The sequence below is a fragment of the Eupeodes corollae genome, chromosome 3 (genome assembly GCF_945859685.1).
Source record: "Eupeodes corollae chromosome 3, idEupCoro1.1, whole genome shotgun sequence".
Lineage (NCBI taxonomy): Eukaryota > Metazoa > Arthropoda > Insecta > Diptera > Syrphidae > Eupeodes > Eupeodes corollae.
In genome coordinates, this window is record NC_079149.1 from 1109591 (window position 1) to 1121895 (window position 12305).

Sequence of the window (12305 nt, forward strand, 5' to 3'; positions counted from 1 at the left end):
TATATTTGTTTGTAGTAATTTTATCCGTTTAATATTATTCGAAATATGTACGTATGTACTTTTATTGTTTCTTATATTATTTTATGTAGTCAAAATTTTGTAAGTGATTGTATTCATATAGTAGACTGTTATTGTTTCCGAAATTAATAAAATATTACATTTTTTTTTTTTTTAAGTTAAAAACTTATTAGAACCCGAGGAAATTGAAGCCACAAAGGAGTTTATCCGGACGACGAATACGAAGTATGCCGAATTGAAATACAGATAAATCATCGGCAATATTCATGTCCAGTGCCATAAGTTTTTCAGCAGCCAAAGGATGCCAGGCTCCGAATGTGCAAGCTGAGTTCATCTTAAGAAAAAAAAAGAAAAACACAGTTATTGGAATATTTTATGGTTGGTTTTTAAAACTTACTTCTTTACTATAGTAATGGCATCGACCATTAAGCCTTGTTGATGGAATGTACTCTATAAAGTCAACATAGGGGCAGTGTGGTAAAAGTAAAGCAAGACCTGAAACAAACATTATTAAAAATCAAGCGTAGTTTATATGACTATAGGTGCTAGCTTTCCAATAATAGGTTTCATTTTGATATAACAGGGTATGCAATTAACGATAGATGAGAACTAAATGTCTCTTCCTTATACTTTTCACGCAATTAATTATTCAAAGTCGGTAATACTTAGTTGAAATTTAATATTTGAGGCCTTGAATCACTTCGTTCAATCTCAGACAGATTGGGTATCTGGATACCTTTTTATTAGTGTCTAACGTATAATGAACATCTGATCCAAAACAGATACGATGTTAAAAAAGAAATCCAAAAATATCGGAGAATTTCTGGTATATGTGGGCATCTGACAGAAAAGCTGATTCATCATATGGTTGAATTAGAATGGGCTGAAAATTGATTTCAAATTTGTACTTTCTGGTAAAAATTCAGTGAACCATTAAAGTTATCCATTCCCCTTAATTTATCAAAATCTAAATGTTTGTCTGTTTTTTGTGAACATCTCAATTTAAGTATCTAACTCGTTCAATATGGTATCTAAAAATTAATCTATCCAGGGGTGGAATCGGCTAAGGTGATTGTTGACAGTCGAATTTGATCTGTGTAAGGTGATAGTCAAATTGATACCTAAAAAGCTGTCAGTACAAAAATTTGATAGTCATTTTCCTACTAATATGTACATATGTCGTTTCTAAACAGAGCGAACTTTGAATTAAAAACATTCACAAACATTTTAACAATTATTTCAGTTTTCGATTTTGTAACATGGTCCGTTCGATTTTTAGTAATTGACAACTTCAAAATGACCGCTGCCCAGATAGTGTTCAATTCAAATTAAAACCTTTTATTGAAAAACCCATTACCTCGCAATACATTTTAAATAAATCCATATTTATTTTAAGTTAAACTTAATGAACCTAAATACGATTATCTTAACTCACCAATAAATCCAGAACTTGGCGGATTTTTACGAATCGGTTTTCCTGAAAATGTTTGCAGTCCCTGCCATAAGCGCCATATTGAGTGCGGATCGATTAGATATGCTCTTGATTTCGGATAACGATTCCGATATATTTCGTAATTAGTAAATATATCATAATCGGCATTTGTTAGCCAATCTCCTAATGTTCCATTGTACTTTCCGGGATCCCAAGCAGCAATGGTGACATTTTGAAATATTCTTGATTTTGTAAAATTAAATTCAGCTTTTGTAACTACCTAAAGGAATTTATATAATTGCATATTTTAAAACAACATTTTGTGAGACTTTTATTTTGTATTACTTGTGAATTCACAACGCGGATTGTTGTTTTGCTGCCAACATCAACCTCATGTCCTCGAGTTGGAGCATGATTAAATCTCATGACAATATCGTGACTGTCTTGATAATAAAAATAAAGGTTAGTCAAACTTAATTTATGTCACATTTTACTCAACATAAACGGTGAGTTCAAAAATGCCTTGCTTAAAATAACATATAAATAAAACTTTACCTACATAACCAAAAGTAAGAAAAATATGAATATGTGTGATTATAAAATAAAATTACCTATGAACCGTCCTAATTTTGATCCAGCCATCGACCCGGAACTCGACACAATTGCACAAGTCTTGATATTCTTCACATCACGAAATATTTTCTTCTTCGGGAACAATTTTCCAAACTCCAATCTGTTAAATGGTGGATCTCTACGTCTCAGAACTCTCACACCAGCTTCCAAAACTAAACAACTCGACGGATAATACTGCTCTTCAAAGCTGCTTCCAAACATTGGCTTATAGTCGACATTATAATAGTTGGTCTCATTTAAGGATTCACCCATAGATTTTTCCAAGGTCCGAACAATCTTCGTTCGAAAGGCTAAAGTCTTATTATAACAACGCTCGAGATATTTGTCATGACACATGAACAACTTTGGATCGAGTGTAAGTTTAGTGTTCTTTGATAGAGCAAAGCGAGGATGCGGTGATAGCTTGGTACGATTAACTGCTGGCTTTTCCTTACTTTCGACGATGAATTTTTCATTAGGATTCCAACGTACATGGAAGACACTGCGACGTTTTCGAGATGTTGTCACTGTTATACAAAAAAACACAGATTACGATGTTATCTAAATAGTTTGATATTAACATAAGAACAGTCTTTTGGGTTTAATATTCGAATATTGGATAGATTGTGTCCATACAAATTTTCCGAGAGAATACAACTAGATAATACTTTTATTTTTTTTAGTGAGGAGGAAACTGACAGAATTTTTCCTTTTAGTATAAGCTTAGACTCCCTTCTCCCTACTCATAGTCAATTTTTTAGCAATTTAAAAAAATTTAAATTCACACAAAATTCTACTTATTTTGAACTTTTTGAGGTTATAAATTTTCATGACGTATATTCAAACAAATTCAGAACGATTTTCCAAATCAATCTTAGGATTATTTTGAGTAATTTAATTATTTTTCAAAATATCCACATTAGTTGTTTGTCTTCATCTGTCTAATAGCCTAATCCTTAGACACCACCTAAATAGTTAATGCAAAACGGTTTTTAATACAAAATCATAAAAAGAACAAAAGTAATTTTTTGTTCTTAAAATTAATTCGTAGCTTAAACAAAGTCTGGTCGGATTTACTCAAAAATGTAAAGTTCAACATTCAAAGTTTGTTAAAACTGTTTATAGAGAATGAAGATTAATTTTAAAATGAATAATGAATATTTCCGATTTTTTGTTTAGTTTGATTTCACATAAAGTTAGGTTTATTTTAAAAAACTGATTCAAGAGCGATGTAATAAGGTGAAATTCTACTGAGGCAACAAAATATTTTGGAAAAGTAATAATTGTGACCTAAAAAAAATTATTTCGTTGGCCAGAGAATTCTAATGACTACAGAATTTTGTATCCAATTTTTTACAAGAGTTCTCAAATCTTTATGGGTAGTAGCTAGAGTTAAAATTAACGTTTTTTTATCCAAACCACAGCTTAAACCTATAGAGGGGTCTGCTTTGAAACTATTTTTCTTAAAAAAATACTATTTAAATAATAAAAATGATTTAAAATCACGAAAATAAATATAAACCAGCATAAAAGTGTTCATATATGTATGCGTTTCGCCCCGATGTAATGGTTTGGTTCATCAGAAGATGACGATTATACCTTGTTTTGACTCATATTTCTCCGCATAAATAGAGACTCCAAATAATCCGAGCTACACAGAGCAACTGCGAATTAGATAGTTGCTACAACTCTTCAAAGAAGATAAATTGTAGCTATTTTTACTGCCTTACTATGGGACTTTTGAAGAAGAAATGTTTGAATTGTTCTTTCCTGAACAGTTTTATTTTAATAAATATGATTTAAAATTACGAATATAAATATAAACCGGCATATTTAATTTCTTTAAGCAGATGGTATATATGTATTTGCATTTATATTCGAAACATCATTTGTATCTATTATAACAAAGTTTCTAAGCAGATGTATGAAATGTCAGATTGACATTTTATAACCTCCATAGCCTACACTAGCTATGTCCAACTAGCAGCACTGATGGACTTCTCTAGGCAGAAAAGTGTAACGTTTTGTTGTTCTTTGAGAAAATATCTGCACTAACATACTAGCTTAGAGCTTGTGCAAGTTGGTAAAAACTGTGAAGATCAGATGATGGTATATTTTACTGTATTTTGTTGACCAATAGTTGATTTTTTTTCTTACTCTGTTTTTTTTTTTAGAATTTTGCGCCATTTAACCGAACATCAAATAAAGTTATCCTTAAAAACAAAAAAAAATGAATCTTCTTTTAAAATAGTGACCAAAAGATCCTTAATATTGTAACCATACAAACAAAACGGAACTCACTTCTAAAGTTTAAATCTTGAGTTCAAGAATAATTTGAACAACTCAAAGTTCTTTAAAACCAAATTGCCAACTGTATTTAATTTTTGTAAAATAAGATGTATTAAACTTTCTTAAATTCCCATAGCAAGTTATCGTAATCGGTCTAATTTGTCAAACTGAAAATTTTGACTTTACTCGACTTTTCAAGGTCCCTAGAGTCTAAATAAAAGATTTTAAGAGAGATATCTGTACATGCATGTGTGCAAATAATCATACGTGCCAAAGTTTGCAGAAAGGATAATGTAATTAACGGTATAAAAAAAAAACTGAAAAAATAGTTGTAGCCTCGAACATTTTTCGAACAACCAATGATTTTATCTCCAACATAATATTATATTTTATTTTAATTTAATTTTGAAAAAAAAACAATACAATTATTGAAATCTTTTAAAAAATCTGAGATTATAGATTAAACTATGAATGAAAAATCGAATTGACAGTTTTTTTTACAAAAAATAAAAACCTAAAAAATGAATACTGTAACTTGGTACAAATTTACTTTCGACTCAAATTTCTTTTCAAAATTTAAAAACATTGGCTTTAAACTATTTTTATCTCACAGAAAATATTGTTTTGGACATTCAGTAATTTGTTTTATATCCAACAGTCAGTTTTTTTCATAAAATTTACAAAAAATAGAATACAAAATTCGATCTTCGCTTCTCGATATCTCGTGAATAATAGGAGATATTAACTTCAAAATAATTTCATTCATCCATTTGTATTTGTTTCTATAAGAAATAAAAACTTTTAAGAAATACTAATTAAATTGGTAAAAATTGGTTTTCGACTAAGAATCTCGTTAGCAAAAATAGATTTTGAAATCAAACTATTTCACTATATGCAAAATATTGTTGGTAATTCAAAAAATTTTTAGAATAATTCAACTGACAACTTTGTTAATAAAACACGAAAACCTTAAAACTTGTTAAGCAATATAAAGCGATAGACAGGATTGGAAGTTATTAGTGTGGGAGGTCTTTTCAAATATTTGGTGGAAACGTAAAGTAGAACAAAAATGACACATGAACTAGATTCATGCCTTACTGAACTGACTACTTAACGCTTAAACTAAATTAATTGAAATTAAATTTTTAATAAACTCACAAGTTCAGAATAATATCTGAACTCTAGTGCATAATTTTAACAGTGGAAACTACATAAACGTCTTTCTATGTCTCGGCTCAACCCTATTAATAATGATAGAAAACTGAGGTGAAAAACAATATCTTCTTATCTCCTTAACTTTTTTCTACCACACTAAGATCATTACTTATGGCCGAAACAAGTAAGCATTTGATAACTTTGATTACATAAACATTTGAAGGAGGATCTAAGTATTCATTCAAAGAACTAAATTGTTTTGATGTTTCTTCATTTCATAAAATCATTTATTCTTATTATTTAAGATTTAGCTTAGAATGTTTACAATCAATTGTGAGACAAGAGCATAATTTTTCAAATAGTTTAGTTACGAACCTTTCCGAATTTCATCTTTTGATTCCAAATTCACCACAGCAGCGGGTGGAAATGGTTCGGACACCCAATGCTTCGAATGAGTTGAATTTGATGTTGCTGCATATCGTTTAGGTTTAGGCGAAAACGACGGTAATAACGACGACTTTTGAGCTAGCTCATTCTCATACGAATTGAAAGGAGCAGCACCAGCACCAGCAGCAGCATCTAAGGATGGAGGTAGACTTGATTTGGTCACAACAACGAACACTTGCAACGTTACAAACACGAAACTCCACCGGACACTTCCATTAAAAGGCATCATTAAGAGCACTCTCGACTTAAAACTAATTTGTGAGCACACACGTGGCGCATATTATGCTTCCCCCTGCGCCGTTTCGATTCGAAGGGAGGGGGGTTGGATGTGGGTTTCAATTCTCGACTAAATTTGTTTCGCGGCGGTAGCGCACTTTCCCTTTCGACGATTGACTCGCTTCTGAATTGAATTCCGTTTGCATCACACACCGACACCTGGCAAAGGATAAAAAGCTTCTCTCAACTTGACGAGTTTTAAGCTTTCAAATGAAAGGAAAAGTTTTGTATGCTCCGTTGGGGGTTTTTTGGGTTGAAAATGTGGGGTTGATGTTGGGGTTGTGGTGAGGCATAAGAATGAGATTGGGGTTGGTCGGGTAGGGTTGGTTGTTGGTTGGCTTGGTTGTCTTGTTTCGTTCGCGTTGATAGTAATTATAATGGCACTGATGCTGATGAAACTACTTGCGGTTGGAGTTGAAAGTGGGTGGTCGGTAGTCGGTACTCGGTGGGTATGGTTCTGCTTATTAAGCGAGGTGCAGGATACTACAAGTTGTTATGTTTCAATCAACCAGCAGCATCAGAGAGGCCTTATTCTAGCTGCCAAATGTGTACTGAGAGCCGCTGACGCTGATAGAGTTCTTTTGACTTTATGCGCTTACGTTACTCTTGGTCTTGATGATGTAGATACATGCGGCATCTGAAGTACTTTGGTAGGGCGTAATTGAAAAATACCCCACTTTTCTTGCTTCGAAACGAAAACAATATCCTCATTATGTTGCTATAAGAACTCTTCTTGGTAGCGGCAGTGGCAGAGGCAGCATAAAAATGTTCAGTGCTCTGTTGTTATTCTTTTAGTTGTTTTTTTAATTCTGTTGTAGCTCTTGTAGTAACCAATTATGCCCGCACTGAGAGTAACGACAAGTGAATAAATAATAACTTTAAGCACACTTTACGTGCTCGTAAGGTATTTTTAACTGCCACAGACATTCAGGCATTGCCCCATGCTCCTTTAGGGAATAGCCAATTGGAATGGGCATGGGAATGGCAAATGAATTGCGAACTTCTGCTGGATTAATTATTTGTGAATAATTACTGCGGACTGTAGTGAGGTAGAAGCAAATTATTATTATTGTTATTATTATTGTGTTTTCTTATTCAAATTTTGATGATGGCAGGATTATAATAATTTTCTTTTTATTTTTATTTTTGTTTTTGTTTAGGCAAACATTAAATGGAATTTTATTTTGCGTCACTCCTGGGTTTTATTCATTGCCCATATCAAAAGTGTGCTTATCGGATTTAATTATTATTATTTACGCAACTTTTTGTAAAGTATGTACATAACACACAATTTTAGGATGACGCTTTTTCATTTGGAGTTGTTGTCGTTTTATTAAGGTGAGAATTTAATATCAAGTGCAAGGGGGAGGTTGGTGTGTTTATTTTTAACTCCCAATTAAAATTTATATCGTATATTATTGAAAATTATCATCGAGTGTTTCAGCGCCTGCAGCAAAAATTGAACATGATATGTTGGACCATGTTGGAGCAGCAATAATACCGCATGTAAGGAAAGGGTTATAAGCTTTCAATGCTGCAGTTAAGTGTGTTTACATTGGTTGTTTTATTCTATGGCGGTAGGTAATTAATATTGCTGATAAGAGAAGAGTCATTTCTAGGTACTTATGGGGTATTTATCTGATGACCTGGTTATGTTATAGATATAGGATAAATAGAAGTTTAAAAAGTACGAACATAAATAAAAGAATTGGATTTTTGCTGTTTATATTGTGTGTCTAAATGTGAACTTACTCGTATGACTAATATGTTCGAGTGCGATTGTACAAAAAATTGCTCACAAGCAACCCGCACTTGCAAAGGGATTGTATTGAAGGTTGTTGTAAACTGGCACATGTTTAATTGCTCATATAGAATGTAAATATTAAAAAAAGACCGTCAAGAGCTTTACTTAAATTGAAAGAAAATTGAAACAAAATCGTCTGCCTAAAGTTTGAAACTTTATTCTTCAAAAATAAGAATTTTTTGAAACTCTTTTCCAATGTTCTATAAGACGAAAATGAAGCATTGCTGCTGCTTTTCTTTGATTCTAGTACATAAACGTTATATTGATGATATGGCAAATGATGAATAACCGAAAATCTTATATATATATAGGTTGTTTTAGTTGCTATACTTTCTAAATCAAAAGTCTACAACCAAAATGTTTGAAATATTTCAAGTTCTAACAGTCTTACTTTTCAAACTCTAGGTTCTTTCCTTTTCCTTTATGAAAAGTGGTAATAATAAGCGCGATAAACACGGAAATATGTGAAATGTAAAAATTTTGTTTTATCGTCCAAAAAGAAAATTGCAAATTTTTAGTTTCTAGCTTTTTCATTATAGAACGAATAAGAAATATTTGCCGCATGTTTAAACCTTTTGTAACTCTTAGAACGAAAATAAATTATTTTTAGTACACTAGGGCGTATACTTACTTTTTTCTTAATTAAATAAATTGCAAACGTCTCATTTCCCCATACACCCATCTTCCAGTTATTATAAATAATAGTTTGTAAATGTACAGCTTCTAATGAAGGGACGGAAACAATAAAATAACTAAGTTAAAAAAAAAAACACTTTTATTCATCGTTTTCGACAACTTGTGTGAACTTCATGAGTCTGAAAATTATTTAAAAATTTTTTCAGGCCAAAAAGTTTAAAAAAAATGTTAAGTTTCTGAGGTAACGTGGTAAAACAACAATTACCATTTTGAAAATCTTGATTTGAATCGTTTAAAAAAAGCAGAAAATAAATTAAATACAATTAAAAAATTTAAGTTTTGTATACATAATTTAAGAAAACCTTTTAAATAATACTGAAAACTAATAACATCCAAATAAACTAAAAGTTTCGCTTACAATTCACGTTTTCTTAACTCCCACTCACCTATTTACCTATTAGTAAAGTATTCTACCTAAAACACCAAATAGAGAAATAACTCTGAAAAGACTAACTCATGGTTTGATCCGAGCTGTAAAGATGTTAGTAGATCAAAAATGTAAGTTTCCGGAATTACAAAGCCAACCCAACTAAAGACAACCGAAATAAGTTCAAACAAGCTAGAAAGACCTGTAACGAACATATACGACGCATTAAATTTTTGCATGACCATAAAATTACGTCAAAAAATACTACAATGTCCCAATGGTAGTAAAAATGTCTGGTCATTTGTAAGCTCGATTGATAAAGCGAATTTGCTTGCGACACAGTTTGCTGTTAATTCGATGCTGCTAGTGAGTGGCATGCGTAAACGATTCTATGGGACGAATCTTATTTCGCCCTCGTTCAGTTACTAGAGTACTTAAAAATCTTGGCCCGCTGTATCCCCCCTATTGTTCTGAAGAGGTGTTCTTCAACGGTGGTAAAACCTCTGCGTAAGCTTTTCCATCTGTCCTATTCCACAGGGCTCTTTCCGAGGGGATGCATTTGTCCAGCCTGTCTCTAAAAAAGGTGAATCCCCCTCTTCCTCTAACTATCGTCCAATAGCACTCACGTCCCTTATTTCTAAGGTCATGGAAACGCTGATTAATTATCATAAAATAAATAAAAATTGGGTGACGCAACAGTCCGTTGAGAACTAGTGCCTAGAGACTTACAACTCTTAACCATTCCTGTGTGCGAGTAATGTTGTTAGGAATTGAGGGGACCTACAGTTTATATGCCGAATTCAAACGGCTGGCATGACAGTCCAACGCAATAATCATCATGCCACGTGTACTACCTGGTACTTATCACCTCAAGAAATATCTTGAAGAACGGAAGCTTCTTAATGACCGACAGTATGGCTTTCGTAGCAATAGGTCCACAGATGATCTCATGGTTTATCTCACCGAACAGTTGAAAAAATCTTTACATCGTTTTGGAGAAAGTAAGATTATTGCACTTGAGATTTCAAAAGCATTTGATAGAGTTTATTATCAAGCTCTCTTATCGAGAATGTGTGCATTTCCTTTCGGACTGTTCAATTAAAGTAGTATTGGATGGGTTCAAATCTGATATTCACAAAATAAATGCTGGTGTACCCCAGGGCTCCGTTTTGTTTCCGACACTTTTCCTTATTATTATAAATGATCTTTTGTCTGCAACTTCTAACCCACTAAATTGTTTCGCTGATGACAGTACCCTCTGCTTTTCATATTCGTTTTTAGATTATCATCCTTATTATTCGGATGTGGAGTACCAACGGCAGCGTATAATAAGCTCATTTCAATCTGATCTTGACAGGATTGTCCAATGGGCAATCAAAAAAGTGTAGAATTTAATGCTTCGAAAACTCAATGCCGTCTACTGTCACAAAAGCGTAACCCTCCCCGAATGCCACTATCCAATCCATGGGTGGTACTTGTATCGAGGAGATTGAACAACTATCAGTCCCAGGTATGTGCATTACACACAACTTGTTGTGGAGTGATCACATATTTGACATCGCCAAAAATGCTGCTTAATATTAAGTTTTCTCCGAAGGTGCAGAAGTTTTTCACCCCTTCTGATCTGGCTATAATTTATAAAGCCTATATTCGTAAAAAACTTGAGTACAATTCCCAAATTTGGACAGGTGCTCCTAAATAAGTCCTGTCATGTTTACTTTTAAACTCCAGGCCATCGTTTTAAAATTGGTTTAAATTGTCTATGAATAACAAAAACTAGAGTTTAGTTTAGCAAAGGCAAAACCAGAACTTATCAAAGAACTATGAATAAGGCCCAATAGATTTAAGTCTAGCTTAAGTTGTTAATAGCTTGCATTAAGTGTAAATAAATAAATAAAACTACATTGGTTTCACAAAATCTAAAATTCGCGCGAATTTTAAACATTGTTTCAAAAATTCAAACATACATTCTAGATAACTTACTTCTCCTTAACAAACTTAAAGTTGACAAGTAAAGTTATAAATCATACAATGGCACATTGCTACCCATGCAACTATTTTTCTTGCTCAGAAAATAAAATATTGGGTAAACTGATGTATTTATGTTTTATTGAGTTTTAACCGTTAAAAATACAAAAAAAAACTCGAATTTTTATTTTTTTTCGAGATTTTTTTTCTAGATAGAGTCTTTCGAGATTTTTGTGTTCTAGATAATTTTTTTTTATTTTCGAGATTTTCTGCATTAGAGATTTTTGGCATTCTAGATTTCGTCATGATCCCACATAAAACCCTAGGTTTTAGGTTTGTTTGCTTTGATTTTTATAAATCTCGAGATTTTTGTCGTTCGATTTTATGTCAAGATGCCACTTAATTGATTTAAGATGTTTCTAGATGATAAAGATTAGTGCTTCGTAAAACGATTATACAATTGTTAAGGACCATGTTTTGTCTTACCTAAGCCTTCAAGTCATTTTCAACGAAGTATTTTTAAAAATCTGAATTGATTTAAAAACTGTGAAGCAAGATTCAAAATCAGGGCAACTAAATCCTTTTGTGAGGTATTCTTTGGTTTGTGTGGCAGAAAAATAATTTAATGTTGACGATTAGTATAATTGATTATTGTATCGAAGAAATTTTAATTTTCTAGACAATAATTGTATCTCATTCTTTTAAGAAAATATAAAATATCAGCCATTGAAGAAACTTTAAAAAAATACCCAAACGAAAACAAATAAAAACACCATTTTATTTTTTAATTTTTTTCTAACATTTTAATGCTCTTGAAATCGAACCAACACGTACATTTTTTTTGTTTTTTGTTTTTGTTTTATTTTCTTATAAGGTATAATTTCATTATAGTATCTTTCTATACTATAATTTCCATCATTAAATAATTTTTTGTTTTTGTTTTATTTGTTCTTATCAATTCATTTATTATATGTATTTCAGTGAAGTTATTTCATTTTATATTTATCTTAAAATTATATCAATATATTTTCTGTTTCATCTATTTTTGTTTTTTTTTTTTTATTTTGTTTAAACTTAATAATCGTTTGCTTTATTAATAATTTTTGTATTTATTAATAATCCAATTGTTTAGTAATCTGAATGAAATTAATTTCTTTTCAAATGTATATACTAAGTGTTTCATGCTTGTTTTTTTTGTTTTATTTTTGTTAATAATTTCTCAATTTTAATATGCGTGTTTA

General features: G+C 31.6%; 1 protein-coding gene across 1 annotated transcript; it reads right to left on the minus strand.

Annotated features, from left to right (window-relative positions):
• On the minus strand, positions 1-6542 carry LOC129950013 (beta-galactoside alpha-2,6-sialyltransferase 1). Its single transcript, XM_056061773.1, has 6 exons — positions 5882-6542; positions 2062-2589; positions 1796-1893; positions 1454-1730; positions 416-513; positions 1-352 (listed from the first exon to the last, which is right to left on the minus strand). Exons 1-6 carry the CDS (start codon positions 6180-6182, stop codon positions 188-190), a joined length of 1467 nt encoding a protein of 488 aa, XP_055917748.1. The 5' UTR covers positions 6183-6542; the 3' UTR covers positions 1-187.
• Between the last annotated feature and the right edge of the window lie 5763 nt (positions 6543-12305).

Coding starts and splice junctions, on each gene's coding strand:
- LOC129950013 (XM_056061773.1), bottom strand. CDS start 6,182: ATGATGCCTTTTAATGGAAGTGTCCGGTGGAGTTTCGTGTTTGTAACG. Junction 1,731..1,795: donor TCCGCGTTGTGAATTCACAA/GTAATACAAAAT, acceptor AAATTCCTTTAG/GTAGTTACAAAAGCTGAATT. Junction 353..415: donor GCCATTACTATAGTAAAGAA/GTAAGTTTTAAA, acceptor TTTTTTCTTAAG/ATGAACTCAGCTTGCACATT.